Genomic DNA, 18,870 nt, shown 5'->3' with positions numbered 1-18,870 from the left:
TCAGCAGATAAATTAAGTTCTTTGCAGGTTTCTAGGTTGTGTGTGAGGTCCATAGTGTACATTTTTGTGTGTGTGTGTGTGTGTGTGTTTGAGTGTTAGACTGAGAAAGAGAGACGGAGGAGTGGAGGACTGTGGAGGAATGAGGGAGTACAGGGTCAGAGTGAGGGGACAGGCTTGTTCAGTCAGCCGACAGATGAAGAATTGATCCGGGGGGAAATCTTTCCGCCGCAGAGGGAGAAGAAGAAAAAGAAGTCTCGAGAAATCTGTCTGAGGAGGTATTAAAGGAAAAAAAAAATCTTCCTTTGTTGCATTTCTCTCCATTCCATCCTTCATATCTGAATTCCTGAAAACCTGTGATTGCATTAACATGCAGTCCGTCCCCCCCCCCCCCCCCCCCCTTCGGTCTCGAAGTAAGATTTTTGAGCTTTTTTTCAGTAGCGCCTTTTCTCTTTGCTCGAGGATTTGTTTGCTCCAGACAGGTCATCTCTCTTTTTATTCTATTTCTATGCCTCATTTTCCCCCCACGCATCATTAGCGCTTCATCTCGAGGCCAGCTTTTCACCTCTCCCTTCTTATTTTGGACCTCCCCCCCCCCGTCTCTGTAGTTGATTGCTTGTTTTCTTTTATGGATCAAAGTGCCGCCACTTCTTTTTCACTTTTCATGTCCCCTCCCTTTTTGCCTCCCGTCCTCATTCGATCCTTCCAGTGAGCTTCACCTCTCCCTTTATATTCCTCACATTCTAGCAGTGTCAAAGTGCTCTGTCCTTGGGTCCTTTTTGGTCAGGTTTTTGTCTCCTTTTCAGCATCCACTGTCTCTTTTTCAGTCTCCATTTTTGTTACATTCCTGGATGTTTTATCCAAATGTTCTGTCTTCTTTCCCCTCCGTGAGTCCCTCCTCCCCCTCAGGGTTTCTTTGGTCGCCCATTGCGCGGCAAGTTCTCCACCGTGTTGCTCAGCCGGTACTTGACGATGATGCTGTGCACCGTGGACTTGGGCATCCTCAGCTCCTGCCCGATGGCCCCCTCTGACTTGCCGTCCTTCCAGAGGTCCACCACTCGCTGCCGCTGCACCACATCATGCTCCTTGGTCTTCTGGCAAGCAGCAGTTGGCCCTCCGGCGGCTCCCCATGCAGCTAACCCGGTGGCCCCAGCAGCGGCGGCGGCTTCTGTGGGGGCAGACAAGCGGCAGACTGTAGTGGAGACTCGGAGAGGGGAGCAGGATAATGTGACACTTTACTGGTCCCCGTAGGGAGTTCTCTTTTAGTTTGCCTCCCTCCTCTGCAGGGAGGTCAGAGGTCAGGGGGGAGCTACTGGAGCTGGCGGGGTTCAGTGTCCTGCTCAAGGACACTTCAGCAGGGCAGGTGCTTGCAGTCATGAGGGCTTGAACCAGTGTGCTCCAGTTGAAGGGCAATCTCCCTAATTGCTACGCCCCTAAAAGATGAAGTTTTGTCTAGAATGTGGGACTCCTTTTAGTGCAGATGAGTAGCTTCCTCATGGCAGTACTGATGGCTGAAACAGGTTTTCCAAAATGCAATTCAAGATATTGAGCAAATGCTGAGATATTGCCATGTGTGAGACAGCACAAAACAATCCTTCATTGGAGCATTTGGTGTATCATTACATTTTGTAGCAAAGTTCACAGAGTGCAGCTTAAGTAGTAGATGTGAAGTTAAGAAGTGGCACGGCAGAAATGCGTATTTCTGGACATGTTTTGTGTACTCAAGTGAGGGAGCTTCTCTCAGGAGAGGGCTATTAATGGAGGAAAGCTAGGAGGTCGCAGAATCAGAGATTTTTGTTGTTTTAACTCCGTCCATTTCTCCTGCTCACTTTTTTCCCCTCCCTGGCTGAGTCTAAAAGGGTCAGGAACCAGCGCGACCCCAATCAAGACCATAAATGTGGCCTCATTTGCTGCATGCTTGCGCCCTGCCAGAGTTCAGGATGTTCAGACTGCACTCGGCTCAGGTCGGCCTGTGCTCAGCTCAGCTGCTCGCCGCGAGGCCCCCGCAAGCAAAAACCCACAGAGCAACACAACTCGCGCACGACTATTTCTGAACAGCCGGCGCTGGGGCCCAGCCCTCCGCCGGTTCACAAGTCACAACACGACGTTTACACAACCAAACTCCTTCTGCGGTTTCTGTCGCTCTCAAAATACCTTGGTACAAAGTCCGAATGTTTTCTTGGCACGGCTGGATTCAGACAGGCTGAGCATAATGACATTTTCAGAGATAGGCCCTGGCTCTCTAAAATGCAATGCCTTTGACAGATGTCTCAGTCTACAATTACATAAATCAAGATACAGCGAGTGAGAGGCAGGCACAGCACCGAGAGAGCTGGGTGTTGTGGTTTTTAGGGCAAAGCTATTGGGGAATATCAGGTTTTACCAGTTATCTCTGCCACATCTCTGCTATCTAAACATCTCCGAACACGAATACACATGCAGAGCGGAGAGTTCGTCTGGAGAGCATATGCTGTTACCAAACTAATTATGAGAAAATAAATTCACAAACTGCCAGTGTGCTCTGATAGACTGCAGGCGAGGGGAGTTGGACAAGAGGCCAAAACAGAACAGATTTTTTTTTTTATGATTTTAATTCTAAAGCTTTTAACTCAATAAGTAATGAGAGCCACAACAGGACTTTAAAAGAGAAAATAAATATGCTTGAAAAAGAAAATACTCCTCAGACAGGTTTGATAGCACTCCAGGCTTTGCTTTATTGTTGCACAATGTGCCGAGTATTGAGGTTTTGAGGTTGGACATGTTAAGGGATGAAAATGCCTTAATATAGCAGAGCAGCACGTTTGTGTTTGATTCTGGTAATGTCTATTTCAGGTGTCTCTCTGGCAGCCACATCAGAAACTCTGCTACAGATGTTTTTTTTCCAATATGGACTCCTTTCTGGATTTTGAAGGTTTCACAACTTAAGCTGCTCAGGGAGATAAAGTGTCTATTCAAAGTGCTTAAAACGGTGCTGCTTTAGAAGCCATCAGGTAGTTCTTTACGCCACACATTTAAGGACCATATTGACATTTAGGAGTTAAATAACACTGTATTTAAACACAAAACTATAATACATAGATTTTTTCCTGAAATACACAATTCCCAGAGTCAGTTAAATTGATGAAGCCTGAACATTTTTTATTTTCTTTGCTTAAATGTTTTTCCACAGCAACATAACCATATAAAGATGGAATTCCACAGATGATATCTTTAAATAGAAGCAACATTTTGGACTGGTTTTGCCCATCATCAGAACAAGTTGCCAAGTAATCAAGTCCAGATCTCTAAAGCTGGATTTGTGCTTCTCTGTCAGGGTGTCGTGGAGGCCCTGTAGCTCTGCTGGAGCTGATGTGCACCCTCTCAAAAATGTAACTGCACTGAAGATACAGAGACCACAAGAACTGTGATTAGCGAGCTTGGTCTGCTTGTCTTTTTTTCATACAGATTTCCGATGAAGTGAAGTTAAAGGAGCAGATTTAGTATTTCACCTACACAAAGCTGTGAGACTTATAAGAGATGCATTGTTAGTATGGCTCAAGCTCCAAAAACACTGGATCCTACTTTTCCCATAATGCAACACAGTCTTTCGTTAGGCCCTCCTCACCTGGTAAATGCCTGAATCTTTCAAACTCCCTGTAATGCAGGCTTTCTGCTAAATTGGCAGTCTCCAGGCCCAAGCTGAGATAACCCTGATGACATCACTATGATGTCACCAGGGTTGTTTTCTCCTCCGGAGCCACAGAAAACATTATACAGCAGTTTTCACGGCTCCTAGTAGTGCGAGTAAACAGAACTTCATGTGTAATATTGGCATTTTAACATGAGTACTCCGATACATTTCCTGTCCAAATCTTTCCATAATCACTCTAAATTAACCGGAAAGACTGTACACGGGCATCCTTCAGGTTTACAATATATGCACAACATGACCTTAATAAAGCACTAAATATACTGTTACTGTGGAGCTACAACAATCAACAGGTTCAATTCTCTGCTGAGCTATGAATCGGTTCCCGTGCCAGAGGCAGCTACAGTGAGATTGCAAAAACACCTCCCCACAGAAGCATAAATCTGGCTTAAATTGCCAGCTTGCCAAGTGTCAGATCAAACAAGCCGGTATTCTTGTGTAAATGACCTTGAATACTATAATTACGGATGCCTTAATACTTTATGATGTTACTGCTTGTAACAACTCTCTTTCTCTCACACTCACAGATTCACAGCACTTGCACTGGCAGGTGAAGCCTAATGTTCCCGAAATTACTCTTAACTGACACCTTAAGTAGTTTCAAAGTAAGATAAAACTTTTTTCAGCACACAAACAGTGTATATTTAAACCTGCTTGTGGTAGCTCTTCAAATCAAAAGTATATCGACTGACTATTAAAACCCAAGCATGGCATTTTTTATAGCTACGCCTTCATACAAGATGACGTCCAGATTTATCTGTAATTCAGTCTAACATATTTCATATATTTGAAACCCTTGAGATCTTAAATTCTCCGGGTTTGAGTGACAGTCGTCTGCACAACTTCAGTTTGTAACGATAGATCCAACTCCTGACCAAGCCACTATTTACAGTAGTAAAGGATGTCAATGGAGTTTCAAACACTGACCTGATAGGAAGGATCCGGGCGGCATCTGACTGTAGTTGGCCCCTCCCATGTGTAGGGTGCTCGGGGGGGCGGGGGTGAAGGGGGCTCCGTAGTTCTGAGGGGTTGCGTAAGGTCCTGGAGGTATGGGCTGCACAGAGGAAGAGGAATTATGTGCATGTAGGATGGAATTAATAAAAATAGAACATATAACAATAAGTGTAACGACGTGACAGTGATCCGACGGCATTGCTCTCCTTCCCTGGAAACCTTTTTCATAAACTGTAAACCTTACTACTCCCCCCGTGAGTTCGCTTCATTCATTCTGGTCGGTGTTTACATTCCACCGGAGGCCAACGTGCAGGACGCACAGCGCGCACTCGCCGACCAGATACTGGAAACGGAGCAGACCAACCCAGACTCCTTAGTTATTGTCCTCGGTGACTTTAACAAAAGTAACCTCAGACATGAACTCCCAAAATACAAACAGTTTATTAAATGCCCCACCAGGGAGGGGAACACTCTGGATCACTGTTACACCACAGTCAGTAACGCTTTTCACGCCGTCACCCGCGCTGCACTGGGACACTCTGACCACGACATGGTCCACCTGATTCCCGCATACAGGCAGAAATTAAAACTTTCTAAGCCTGTTGTGAGAACTTCGAAGAAGTGGACCAGTGAAGCTGCAGAGGACCTGAAGGCGTGTTTGGACTGTACTGACTGGGATGTTTTCAGGACTGCTACCAACAGTCTGGATGAGTACACAGAGGCTGTGACGTCATATATCAGCTTCTGTGAGGACTGCTGTGTACCAACTCAGACCAGGGTGAGTTACAACAACGACAAACCCTGGTTCACAGCAAGACTGCGACAGCTGAGGTTGGAAAAGGAAGAGGCGTTTAAGAGTGGCAACAGAGCAGAGTTTAAGGAAGCCAAGTACAAGTTTAGCAAGGCGGTGAGGGAAGCTAAACGACTGTACTCAGAGAGACTACAAGACCAGTTCTCCTCCAACGACTCTGCTTCTGTGTGGAGGGGGCTCAGGCAGATCACCAACTACAAGCCAAGAGCCCCCAACTCTGCTAACGACCGACGCCTCGCCAACAGCCTCAACGACTTCTACTGTCGCTTTGAAAGACAATGGGACAGTCCTGACACCATCCCCCACACCATCACCCACCAGCTCCAGCCCAACAGCCCCAACCTCCTCATCACATCTGGGGCTGAACTCTCACACCTCCTACCACCACAGCTGCCCCCCACTCCTCCAGCATCGACACCTCTGTCTGTCCTTGAAAGAGATGTGAACAGGCTCTTCAAGAGACAAAACCCCCAGAAAGCTGCTGGACCAGACTCCATCTCTCCATCCTGCCTGAAGCGCTGCGCCGATCAGCTGTCTCCGGTGTTCACGGACATCTTCAACACCTCACTGGAGACATGCCACGTGCCAGCCTGCTTCAAGGCCTCCACCATCATCCCTGTCCCCAAAAAAACAGGGCCCACAGGATTAAATGACTACAGACCCGTCGCCCTGACCTCTGTGGTCATGAAATCATTTGAACGCCTGGTCCTGTCCCACCTCAAATCCATCACAGACTCTCTGCTGGACCCCCTGCAGTTCGCCTACAGAGCCAACAGGTCTGTAGACGACGCCGTCAACCTGGCTCTACACTTCATCCTCCAGCACCTGGACTCCGCAGGATCCTATGCCAGGATCCTGTTTGTGGACTTCAGCTCTGCCTTCAACACGATCGTCCCGGCTCTTCTTCAGGACAAGCTCTCCCAGCTCAACGTGCCTGACCCCACCTGCAGGTGGATCACAGATTTCCTGTCTGACAGGAAGCAGCACGTGAAGCTGGGGAAACACGTCTCAGACTCGCGGACGATCAGCACCGGCTCCCCTCAAGGCTATGTTCTTTCTCCCCTACTCTTCTCCCTCTACACCAACAGCTGCACTTCCAGTCACCAGTCCGTCAAGCTCCTGAAGTTCGCGGACGACACCACCCTCATCGGACTCATCTCTGGTGAGGATGAGTCTGCCTACAGGTGGGAGATTGACCATCTGGTGACCTGGTGCAACAGCAACAACCTGGAGCTTAACGCTTCAAAGACAGTGGAGATGGTTGTAGACTTCAGGAAGAGCGCAGCCCCACCCGCCCCCATCACCCTGTGTGACTCTCCAGTGGACACTGTGGAGTCCTTCTGTTTCCTGGGCTATATCATCAGCCAGGACCTCCGATGGGAGCTGAACATCAGCTCCCTCATCAAGAAAGCCCAACAGAGGATGTACTTCCTGAGGCAGCTGAGGAAGTTTAACCTGCCACAAACAATGCTGGTTCACTTCTACACTGCCATCATAGAGTCCATCCTCACCTCCTCCATCACCGTCTGGTACGCTGCTGCCTCCACCAAGGACAGACGCAGACTGCAGCGTATCATCCGCTCTGCAGAGAGGGTGATCGGCTGCAACCTCCCATCTCTTCAGGACCTGTGCTCCTCCAGGACCCTGAGGAGAGCAGGGAAGATCGCTGCCGACCCCTCCCACCCCGGACACCATCTGTTCGACCCCCTCCCCAGGAGGCTGCGGTCCATCAGGACCAAAACCTCCCGCCAAAAAAACAGTTTCTTCCCCTCTGCAGTCAACCTGACGAACATACCCCCCCGAACACAAACACTACTTATACGTTATATTAACGTACATCACCCCTGTCCCCCCTGCGTTACATTAACACACCCACCCCCTACTGGACACTTTACTTTATTCTGGTCACTGCACTGTTGTTATTTATCTTATCTTATTTTAATTTTTATTCTTATTTTAGCTTTTATATTCTACTTATTTGTTATCAATACAATAGCACCTTCAGACCACAGCAAATTCCTTGTAATGTATGTTACTTGGCAATAAACAGTTTCTGATTCTGAAGAAAACTAAGACGAACCACTTTTAAAGTTATGTAAACTGACAAAAAAACCTGCTGACTAAAGAGTTGAGGAGTGAAAAACCACAGGTGGGTGACAAGATAATGGGCTCTGTATTTTCATTGGCCGTCCTCCATCTATTATTTTTCCACTGAGCGCAGGCAGCTCGAGCAGGTTTCAGCTTGTGAATGTGGCAGGGTTTTTTTTGTGTGTGTGTGTGTTTAAAAGCAGGCTGCTGACCGGGGGGGTGTGCGTCTCAGTGCCCTTGCTGGCCAGTCGGCTGAGGATGCTCCTCTCGGACATTTGGAGGCGGGCGGCGATGGGCGTGACTCTGGCCAGCGTGGCCGGTAGCCGGGTCACGTCAGCCTTCATGTCACTCAGGAGCTCCTCCAGCTGGTTCAACACTGCAATGACAACAACAAACATCAACAACTACTGACTCACTGGAAGAAAGACCTGATGCTTCACTTCTGATCCATATGTTCACATTTTAGCTTCTACTTCCTGCTTCTTTTGTGCCTGTTATTAATCATTTGACAATTTATCAGGATACTTTATTGATTAATGCAGAAAAATGTGTCTTTGTTTCCTTCTGAAGGTTGATGCTCGGGAGTTGGTATGTATTTAGTTACTTCTGTATCATCATTAGAGAGGTAATATTATTTAACTTAATGTCCAGGGTCACTTCAACTCAAGAAGCTGTTGGAAATGACTGTTTCTGCACTAAAAAGTAATAAAAAAAATGTCAATATGTGGCTTACTATCATTTATAGGGTCTAAAAACTATAAATAGTCTGTTTAAAAGTCTCAACTTTACAGAGTTTGGGGGGTTTTTCTTTCCAAAAAAAGCACACTCTATTTTTACAAGAGATTTCTGTTCCCATCCTTTATTATCTCGCCACTCTGTCACCACATCCCTACATGGACTTAATCACTGATTAGAAACAAGCAGAGTAGCTTTGCAATTTGATTAAGTTCACATCCGCTATGTGCAGAAATACAAGACAGGAACAAGAACAGTAGTGCAGTATGTATCGAGCATGTTATCCTTTCTACAGAACAATATAAACATGGACAGACTTGCCAGGCAGCCAGTGAAGAAATGTTTGGAACTATCACTTAACATGGTGTAAGCTTATCTGCTGCTTGGCTTTACTAAAGTCAGCTTCAGGCAGAGTGATATGGTCGCTGCAACAGGAAAGACTGATTGCACAACAGATGAGATGTCTTGATGTGTATCTCTCTTTTTATTGTGATTATCGGTCTTCCAATCTTTCCTCAGTTTCTCTGTTTGCTTCTTTCACGCACATTGAATTTGTTTCTTATTAACTGTACAGACAGATATGAAAAAGAGATATCTTTAAAACAAATTATTGGCATCACCCCCAACCTTTGTGCAGGACAGCGTTGGCCGGTTTGTTGCCCGCTAGTGACTCCTTGCTGAGGTGCTGGTGTGACTCCGCGAGGCACTCCACCTCAGCAAAGCGTGCATTGAGCGCCATGGCTGGGTGGCTGGGGTCCTGGGTCATGTTCAGGTAGGCCGCCCGTCGCAACTGCTCCTCTATCACCAGCGCCTGCTCCAACAGCTGGACAAGAAAGACTGAGTGGATAAATGGCACTGAAATGAATGCCTGGGCGTCTATTATAAATTTCTATAAACAAACGGTGTCCCAATTCAAACTGTTTTCGCAGTTCATTTTCTTTCTGAACTAAAAGGAAATGATGCTGTACTTGTGGTGATGTACGTCAAAAAACGGTGACTTTGGATTTAAAAATCCAGCATAACATATATGCTACTATTTTAATTTCACACTTTGCTGATATTGATGTCAATTGCACGTTTAGTAGAAATGAAACGAAATTATTCACTCTTTCAGTTGTAATTTCAATGCATTTGGTCAGATTTTATGTGATGTTGCAGCCATATCATTGCATTTTATTTTTGTTTGTCTGTTAAAGATGTCATAATGTACTAAACATAAGGACCAAGAGATTACTTTCATTGTAAATGTTATGATGACAAGCGTCAATTTGCTAAAACAATACCGTTGTTTCCTTCAAGACTTCCTTTTGTTTAACTCTTTAAAAGTAAAAAAAACAAAAATCTTCCCATCAAACACACAAAATTCTCAACATGGCCTTTTATTGTACAAAGATGTTTTTTCTAGTTTATTTTTATTTATAAGCCATTTTCTCTGTTGTTTTACACCATTTTATATGATAAATATAAAAAAGAAATGTCTTAATCAATTTAGTTTGAAGAAAAGTTTTTAAAAAGTCAAAAAAGAGACAGAAACCAAAATGTTTTACATGTTATCCTTGGTTTTTTTTGCTCTAAGATCATCCTCAGCTGTTTCACCACTATCAATGATTTGTTTTAATGTTTTACAGCTGTGAGAAGCTCCTCCATTTCCGTTGTGCATTGCATTGTGGGATACTACTGTCATTTTTCCAGTGTGAACACACTACATACTCTAAACCTGCTTAGAATTAGTATCAAGTATAGAACTGGGTCTTACAGTAAAGTTGCAGTTAAAGGGTGATAACAAACATTGCAGTTTTATTTTGGCAAATAGGGAGAATTCATCGGGCCTTATTTATTGTTGTCCCAATTTGTGATTTATACTAATATGTACAATATCCATCTTGCCAAGAAAAAATGAAAAACAGCAAGAGAATGAGAGAGAGAGAGAGTGAAAGATGTGAGACACATCTTGTGCACGTATATCACAGAAGAGCTCAGTATCTTGTACAAAACTAGATTCCTGCACGCTGCGCTTGCATTCATCAAATCAGTACCTCAAACTAACATTTCAGTATCTTCAGAGAATGAGCTCTAGAGACTCTATATAACTTAAGCTCCTCCCCTGCACAGCTGACACCACTGATTGCATTGAGAGGCGTCAGATACCGTTCATGATCTGAGTGAAAACAAAGACAAAAAACGAGACAAAAAAAGCCTTATGACCAATGAAGAAATTAAATTCACTCACACGAAAAATCCTAACATGAGCTACTTGGTGTATTCGACAAAAAAACAGGAACCATAAAGTAAAAAGTAAAAATCATAAAGGAGCCAATTTTAGATTGAACTCAATCAAAGGAAAATTGAAAAACAAATGTATATTCCTTACGTTTCATGTAAACACAGATAAAAGAGACAAAAATGGTAAAACAGGTCTTAAAAAGCTCTCATAAATCTGTTTCTTCCCTCTGCCCCCTACTCTTATTATATTTTGTTTGAAAACGGCTCCAATCATCTCTTTCTCATACTTTTCAGTAATATATCAGTGTCTTGTTGGCATGGCAACAGTAATGCAAGCATTTCAAGGGAAATTAAGCTTCATACAGTGATTCTGTAATGGGTGCGTGTCCCGTAAAAGTGGTTGTAACTAAAACAAACTAAGGTGAAATTGGTGTGAAAGAGTTTCAGCTGTCTTGTGTGTTCTTGTTGGCTTTATTTAAAAAAGAGATAACAAGAAATGAAGAGAGTAAAAGAGACAGAGATGCAGTAAATGAGGATGTTGAGGGCAGGATCTGAAACATGTGAGCGGCTCAAAAACAGGATGAGTACCAGAAAAGCAGCGGTCAGCAATACCATCCAGCCAATATGTGGGTCCAGGGGCATCTGTCATCCAACCATCAAAGTCAGGTGATGGAAGTAGGGCTAGGTTTTAAACCTTAAGACTATTTTGATAGCAACCTACATGTCAGATGCACTGAGTATTGAAAAATCAATCAAAACTTTGCCCCTATTTTATTTGGGCAAAGTTCTTGTATTTAATGTTTGGGGTTTTGTACATTGTACATTAAAAGGGTTTTGTACATGTTTGTATGGGAAAAAAGATCATGTTATTAGTACAAATAAAACAAAATAAAAGAGCTGAAGTAGGTGTCTCTACTTCTGAAAGTTGAAGTGCAGCCTTACCTTGAAGCGACGAGCCAGGAACTTGTTCTTCATCTCCAGGAAGTTGCCTTTATTCGCCTGCGATTTGAAAGGCTCATTGACGATGGCAAACTGGGGATCGTTCTGGATGTCCTGCCACCGGGCGTAGCCGTGACTGACACAGGGGTCAAGGGTCAACACTTTGGGTAGAGATAGCGTGAAGCAGCACTGTGTGGGCCGAAGTTTTTTTGGCAATGCAGAAGTAAAATCACGTAAAAATTAAAGGAGTTCAACATTTTTGAAAGTATGTTTATTTGCTTTCGTGCCTTGAGTTAAATGAGAAGATCCACACCGCTCAAGTCTGTGTGTTAAGTATAGAACTGGAGCCAGGAGGGAATTAGCATGACTTAGCATAAAGCCTAGCATAAAGAGCAAGGGAAAACAGCTAGCCTAGCTCTGCCCATAGTTCAAAAATATGCGTCCCAGCTAAAGCTCACAAATTAATTTTTTGTATCTTGTTTGTTTTATTTGTACACAACCAGAAATGACAGGGAATTACGTGTTGTAGCTATTTTGTGGAATAGGTCTCTGTAAATGAACGATAGTAGTAAACACCTGCAACTCCTGGGAAGAAGAAGCTACAGCATGTAACTCCTCCTTAAATGAAGTGTCATTTCTATTTTTGCATGGATTAATCAAATGAGATATAAAATGTTAATTTGTGAGCTTTAGGAAGTGTTGGAAGGCCTATTTTTAAACTTTGGATAAAGCCAAGCTAGCTGTTTCCCGCTCCTTCCACTCTTTATGCCAAGCTTACCTAAACGCCTCCCGCCTCCAGCTCTAGCTCGCTTTCTTAGCGTTTCACTTTCTTAGAGTTAGGTGAGAAGATATTCAATATAAAGTTATAGCCAGCAGCCAGATGGCTAACAGCTACACTGGACAGCAGGGCTAGCTGTTTCCATCTGCCCCCAGTCTCTATGCTAAGTTAAGCAACAGACATGAGGATGCTATCTGCTCATCTAACCTTCAGAAAGAAAGAAAAAATGTTTATTTTCCCAAAATGTTAAGATCATTCTTTAAGCTGATGTTATTAAGCAGTTATTTTCGTACAAAATAGGTTTCAGGCAGCTTCTGAACAAAGCATTTCTAACCTTTTAGTTCAGTCTAACTGGGCCTCTGCATTAGCTCGCAGAATAATGAAAACAGAGTTTTATGTGAATGCTGCATGGCCTTAATTATCATAATAGAGGGAACAACATGAACTAAATGAGCCACTACATCAGCTTCCAGCAGACACAGTTTGCTGTTTACTGAGCTCTGGCTGGCTTGTTGACTTATTACACTGGGCTTCTGCCGGCTGATAGAAAAATAAACACACCGGGGTCATCGCCCGGGCAACTGCCGTCAAGGATACATCACGATTCCCGCCAGCAGCCAAAAGTCGTGTCGTCGGTGCCAGATCTCGTTCATCTTCCCCGAGGAGATGGCAGCCCGCTCCTCATTCTGCCAGAGAGTGTGCAGCTCTGCGGGGTGAAGCCAACACAAAGTAAAAATGAGGTTTGGTCTCAATGTGCTTAGCTAGCTGAAACCTGGCTGCAGGTGTTTCCACCGCACAAAGAGCTTTTCTGGGTTTGTGATCAAGGTGAAGATAATGTTGGAAAACTAGGGGAATGTTTTTTTGTATTAGTTGTGAATTTTATGTTGTTTAGACTGTTTAGTGACTTGTTTGGACAACGTAATAAGTAATTTTCACCTTTTCACCTTTCTCTCTTCATCTTTCAGGGATTCTCTTGTATTTTCTTAAAAAATCTTAAAGTAGAAGTGTCTAAGCTACATTGCATTTATTTATTGAATAATGCAAACAGTTCTTTGTATTGTTCTTTAAATTCTGTACGTCCACTACCACATGGGTCAGTTAAATCTACTCCACTACCACAGCAGGTAAATCAGTACTGACCGGTGAAGCCGCCATCTGCGATGTTGAACATAAAGCGAGGTCGCTCAATGGGAGGCTTCCCGTTACCCTTGGGCGCCTCTTCCTTCGCTGCTTTGACTTCTTTCCCAGCATCCTTTTCACCTTTGACTTCCTCTGTTAGCAAGAAAGACAGCAAAGGTGTAATTTAGCCAAATAAATCGTGCTTATGTATTTATGGCAGCTTACTATCACAGACAGTGAGACGTACCTTTCTTCACGTCAGACACCTCTGTCTTCTCCTTGGCATCTGTCGCCTCCGTTGCTGTTTGTGTTTCTTCACGCTTTTCTTTGTCTTTTTCCTTCTCTTCCCCCACCTTTTCTCCTTCTGCAGGAAAAAAACATTACAATTATGTTAGCAAGGCCTCCACAAAAAACCTGCTTCATCTGTTTGTGACATATCAGCTTATTATCAGGTTGTTGTTTTTACCTGATTTCTCTTCTTTGACCTCTGTGTCTTCCTTTGTCTCGTCTTTACTTTCCTCTTGTACTTTTTTCTCCTCCGTTGTGTCAGTTGTTTCTTTCTTCTCCTCCTCTTTCAGGTCACTCTCTTCTTTGCCTTCGTTTTTTTGACTAGGGGAGGTATTTTGTGATGTGTCTTTTGTTGAAGAGGAAAGCTATGGAAAGTAGCACAACATGCTGTCACTCGCAGAGTCTTCAACTTTTCATCAGTTAACTGAGAAAAACTGTAGAATCGAATTATCATTCATGATTGATGGCCACACAATTTATTCAGTTTATTACATTCATATTTATTTGTAGTTAATTTAACAGCCTTTTTGCTATTAATTCCATATATTTATCATTTTGGATGACCATTTTCCAGAGCATACTGTAGTGGTTTTGTTTGTGTTTTCCTATCTTACAGGCAGCCATTGATTTTCACATGGTATGAAAGCATGGATTATTTCAAGTCTGTACTGTTTGCCACTTAATAACAACGTCATTTTTGATTTTCGCGACCAGAGAACTTGACTGGAAGGGAGAAAAAATATACAAAACCGATGTCATGCCTTAGATAATTGTTGAAAGTAACAGGTAACACAGGACTGTGACTTAAAAGGAGGTAGTAAAGCTTTAAAACCTTCAAGATAAAATTGAGATTTCATGAAATGGAATTTTGCAGAGATGCAAAAACAGAAACATATATTAAAATGTAATGTTAAAATGCATTCATTGGCTGATTAAGAAAACACTGTAATTGGCATCTGAAAACCACAGAATGTACATGTTTTAGCTGTTTGTTTGAGTTTGTTTGTTTTGTGTCCCACCTCCTCAGGGTCTGCAATCCTGTTGCTGTCCACCTCCTTCCCTTCATCCTTCTCTTTCTCCTTCACTTTCTCTTTCTCAGATGGGGCCTCGCTTTCTTCTTTGTCCTCCTCCTTCTCCCCCTCTTTTCCGTTCTTTTCTAGCTTGTCTGCAGGAGCAGGGGTCGCTGCGCACGTCCGGGCAAATAAAAACACATTCAGATTCAACTCCAACTTTATAACTGGTGCCATTTACACATAGCGCCCCCTGCTGGATGTGGTGAGTGTGCTTGCGTATGTTTGGTTACCTGGCTTGGAGGTGCAAGGTGTGTTGTTATAGCTGGCTTCAGGGGTGGGCGTGGAGGTCTTCACGACAGGAGAGGAGGCCCTGGAGGAGGTTTTGTCTATGCTGACCTCAGGTTTGAGCTCTGGAAGACTCCACCGCCCGTTGATGTGCTCAAACTCCTGGATCTGGACACAAAACACTCAGCAAAATAAAAATCTTGGCACACACTCACTTTACCTAATACCACCTTATTTAAACTCACCACCCACATGCCCTGTTTGCCTGGCAGTATATCATACATTCCCCCTGGCATAGATAGCAGATCAGGATGTCAGCAGGTTTCAACAAGTTGGACTGAAAACTGGATTGAAGATTCAAGTAAACTGGCAAACTCTGTAGTAGGGTAATCTGAACATCTTTCAAGATGTCATGGGTGATTTCTTCACTAAAAAAGACCCCTGACATTTTATTTAAAGTCTCAAGACTATATTATCTTTGTCGTTTATTGATTTAAAGATATCTTACTACTTCATATGGGCCAGTAGACACCCTGCTGATATAGAGGCACCCTATCAAAGTTCTATCTTTAAGATTTCAATGAAAGCAAACCCTATTTTGCAATAGCCTTTCAATGTATTTATATTTAGTAACTATCTCTCTATATATCAGTTTTCATTGTTAGTGGCGGAGTCCACCACTCCAGCACTGGATTCTAACTGATTACCTACAAATGGGGGATTCACAGAAAATGTTTGTAATCCAGCATTAGTGTTTTTAATTTTATACTTTTATTGTGAAGCAATCACAGGAAATGCAATGTATTTGTCACTGAGATCAGCGCTGACAGCAATTACAACTTTAAATTTGCACAGCTTTCGGTCTGACCTTCTTCTTGACGAGAGACATGACGCCGATTCGGGTGAGGACCGGCTGCCGACACAGGCCCTCCCTCGGCACGCCATCTGCGAACGTCTCTGCCCCATCAGCCACTGGCTCGCATAAGTGACGCATAAAGAGAGACACGTAAGCTCTGGCGAAGAAGAAGAGGAGAAATATGTGGTTCAAAGGACGGATAGAAATGGAGAAAGGTTACGTCTGAACACTTTAGAGCAATACAGTTTTTCCTTACTTGAATTCTTTCTCGGTCTTGCCCCTGAGGTCTCTGACCAGCCACTGAGAGGAGAAGGCGTCCTGAGACGGCATCCCCCAGCGCATCACTGCGTTCAGGAAAGCCTTTCGCTGGCGAGTGTTAAAGCCCAGCACCTATTGATGGAAATTACAGTCTCTGTTAGATATTCCTGAGCAAAGCTGGCACTGTCAGGACGGTGGAAATAGAGCTGCACTGTTAAAATGTGTCTGTCAATTGTTATTATTCTGGAAGACCTTAGATGAAATTGACAAGGAGATAACATTTCTTTCATTTTCCTGCAGACGTCCGTGTATTTCTCAAACTTCCCAAGGCCTTATTTGAAAAGGTCTAATAATGCTAAAATAAACGTTGAGACCTCGCTTGAACAATGCAGGCAGTAATAATCTCGTCCACTATTATCAGGATGATAAATGAGCTTGGAAGGTTCAGAGTTGTTGGAGATGTAATAGCTTTGCTGCCATCTCCAATTTAAGATTGTTAGAAAAATATCTGAGTTCAAGTTCAACTTAACACAAAGCTGACAGATTCCAGTAATACCACAATAAAAGAAACCCACAAAAATGAAAGCAGAACTGATTCCAGAGAGTTGTACAAACCTCAAGGTTGCCTCCCACTCTGGCCAGAAGAGGAGGTAGAGGTTTATCCCTCTCGTTCCTCAACTGGCGACGCGACTGCCTTCGACCTGCAGGTAACAGGAGGAGACAGAAAGGATGGTAAGACCTTTCTTAAAATGTATAGTTAGTAGATTATTTGTACATCAACCAAGAATCAAAAACTTCAGAAATGCTTCGAGCATTTTCCTCCAACTGTCTGAAGCATAGGGGGAGGAGGTGGATGGCGGTTTGCTTTCTGGCAATCTAACTTGTCCGACTCTGCCAGGCAACTGTAACAACTAAATCAATTTCAACCTGTAATTCAGCACAGACCCGAGTGTGTGCGTGTCTGTTACAAGCAGCACTGCTCGGTTTGATGTCTCTCTCCTTACCTTCTGGCCGATCGTCAAAGTCCTCGTCCTCCTCCTCGGAGCCCACTGAATACTCGGACTGGTTATCTGAAATGTCAGCATGCCACTCTGAAACAGCACATGGTGGTCTGTCAATAGGCCAGGCCCATTCACTTCCACTGTGCAAGCAATAACTCAAGACATGTCATCTAAAATCCTACTATTTCTACTAAAATCATAAGATAAGAATAATAAATCTGTACAATAAATTAAAAATATAGTCTTTACTTTCATGTTAGAAATCATTCTCAGATCATGTGAGATTTTAAATCCAGGGCTTCCCAAAAGAATCTAAGCTCCTCTTGTGGTGCTAACATGATCCTTATACTGGTGTGATTGATATAAAACAACTTACAGGAGTTCACTCGGCTTACTTGAGCTTTTTAAAGACTACCAGGTCCAAACCTGGTCCCTACCTTGGTCTTCCTGCGCAGCGTCGTTGTAGTTGACAGGCTTGCGGTTCCTCTTGCCTTTACCCAGTTTGCTCGCCAGGTCCTCCTGCTGCTGCTCGTAGTGATGCCGCAACAGTTTCTCCCAATAATCCGGATCCACGTTCTCCTCCTGTTTGATGATCTCCCGCTCGATCTCCTCAATCTGGAGCATCAGAAAAGTACACGGCAGTTTTCTCAGATAGATTGTACGCACACACGGACACGGGCAGATTCTTCAGAGGTTTCTCACTCTTCCACCTGCGCTGAATTTATGCTGCAACAAACTATTGGCAGACTTCTGAGCAAAGATCTAATGTCTCTAAAATTACTCTCATATTACAACAACATACATACATTTTCATATTAAAACAAAACGCCCTACTGACAATACAATTCAAGAGCTACACCATGTACACAGGCCTTTGAACATTTGCTACTGGGCTGCAAGGAAACGATATGATTCGACAAAAACAGCTAATTTACAATTAAACTTTATAGGCGAGTGGTAATTATATTGAACTTGGTGCTGCATCGTTCCCCCACAGATTTCCTTCCTTATATCATCAGTAAACTAAGTAACCAGTCCAGCAGCACCACCTCTCAGCTTTCAGCAGTAGGTAGATTATTGTCTTGATTAACTGATTCATCATTTGGACAATAACAATTCAGAAAATAGTACAAAAAATTCCCAAAGCCCAAGTTGATATCTTCAAATTGTCTGTTCTGTTTTTGCTCTATTCAGCAATACATGAAATCAGTGTGAGGACTCTACCTGAGAGTTGCTGAGACGCCTGTGTATTTCTTCATTTAGTGAGTAACCACAACAAAACACAGACATTTTCTCGCTCTTTCTGTCATTTTCTGACTCGTATCAGTGCTAAAAAGGCTGCATTCACATAGTGCTTTTTGCTTTTATCCAAAACAGACCACTTCGACATGTGGACCACAGCCACCCCTACAAAAAGAGAGAGAGATCATGCCAGAACTGAAATGAACATGATTTGTGAACATGCATGTGAACCTGCAGACAATATGGGAGTCCCATTGTCTACATTATCTTCCAGTGTGTGTAACTATGGTATGTGGAGAACAACACACTCTGAAATAAAGCCCCAGTCCTCGTCCACCGTCCACAGGATAATATTTGTAACATTCTCCTCCCTCTCACCTTATCCTCCTCTCGGACCATGTACCGGGCCACTTTAAAGGAGCTGAGGTACTCGTTCATGTTCTGGACGTCCGAGTCGTCTGTGGCGTCTTGGCTCCGGTCCAGCAGCCTCTCGATGGCAGTGCTGTCGTAGTGGATCACGCTGCCCTCGTCCTCCACTTTATCCCTCGAACTATTCTTCATACCTGCCACATGTGGAGTTAAAAAGTGGTAGCGA

The 18,870-nt window shown here is 43.6% G+C and overlaps 1 protein-coding gene across 1 annotated transcript in view; it reads right to left on the bottom strand.

Moving 5' to 3' along the window:
• Nucleotides 1-738: 738 nt before the first annotated feature.
• Nucleotides 739-18,870, bottom strand: part of chd3 (chromodomain helicase DNA binding protein 3) — a 33,226-nt gene continuing 15,094 nt past the window's right edge. The window contains exons 24-40 of the mRNA XM_070930095.1: nucleotides 18,654-18,838; nucleotides 17,471-17,648; nucleotides 17,037-17,123; nucleotides 16,648-16,733; nucleotides 16,031-16,164; nucleotides 15,787-15,931; nucleotides 14,924-15,086; nucleotides 14,640-14,803; nucleotides 13,799-13,985; nucleotides 13,580-13,696; nucleotides 13,354-13,485; nucleotides 12,811-12,919; nucleotides 11,439-11,571; nucleotides 8,901-9,096; nucleotides 7,751-7,914; nucleotides 4,613-4,739; nucleotides 739-1,165 (exon numbers count right to left, since the gene is read on the bottom strand). Of these exons, the coding sequence (XP_070786196.1) occupies nucleotides 903-1,165; nucleotides 4,613-4,739; nucleotides 7,751-7,914; nucleotides 8,901-9,096; nucleotides 11,439-11,571; nucleotides 12,811-12,919; nucleotides 13,354-13,485; nucleotides 13,580-13,696; nucleotides 13,799-13,985; nucleotides 14,640-14,803; nucleotides 14,924-15,086; nucleotides 15,787-15,931; nucleotides 16,031-16,164; nucleotides 16,648-16,733; nucleotides 17,037-17,123; nucleotides 17,471-17,648; nucleotides 18,654-18,838 (2,570 nt within the window). The 3' untranslated portion in view covers nucleotides 739-902. The remainder of the gene's footprint in view (nucleotides 1,166-4,612; nucleotides 4,740-7,750; nucleotides 7,915-8,900; nucleotides 9,097-11,438; nucleotides 11,572-12,810; nucleotides 12,920-13,353; nucleotides 13,486-13,579; nucleotides 13,697-13,798; nucleotides 13,986-14,639; nucleotides 14,804-14,923; nucleotides 15,087-15,786; nucleotides 15,932-16,030; nucleotides 16,165-16,647; nucleotides 16,734-17,036; nucleotides 17,124-17,470; nucleotides 17,649-18,653; nucleotides 18,839-18,870) is intronic.

This window comes from Enoplosus armatus, chromosome 23 (genome assembly GCF_043641665.1).
Source record: "Enoplosus armatus isolate fEnoArm2 chromosome 23, fEnoArm2.hap1, whole genome shotgun sequence".
NCBI classification, from domain to species: Eukaryota; Metazoa; Chordata; class Actinopteri; order Centrarchiformes; family Enoplosidae; genus Enoplosus; species Enoplosus armatus.
This window is presented reverse-complemented; position numbering and strand designations above follow the sequence as displayed.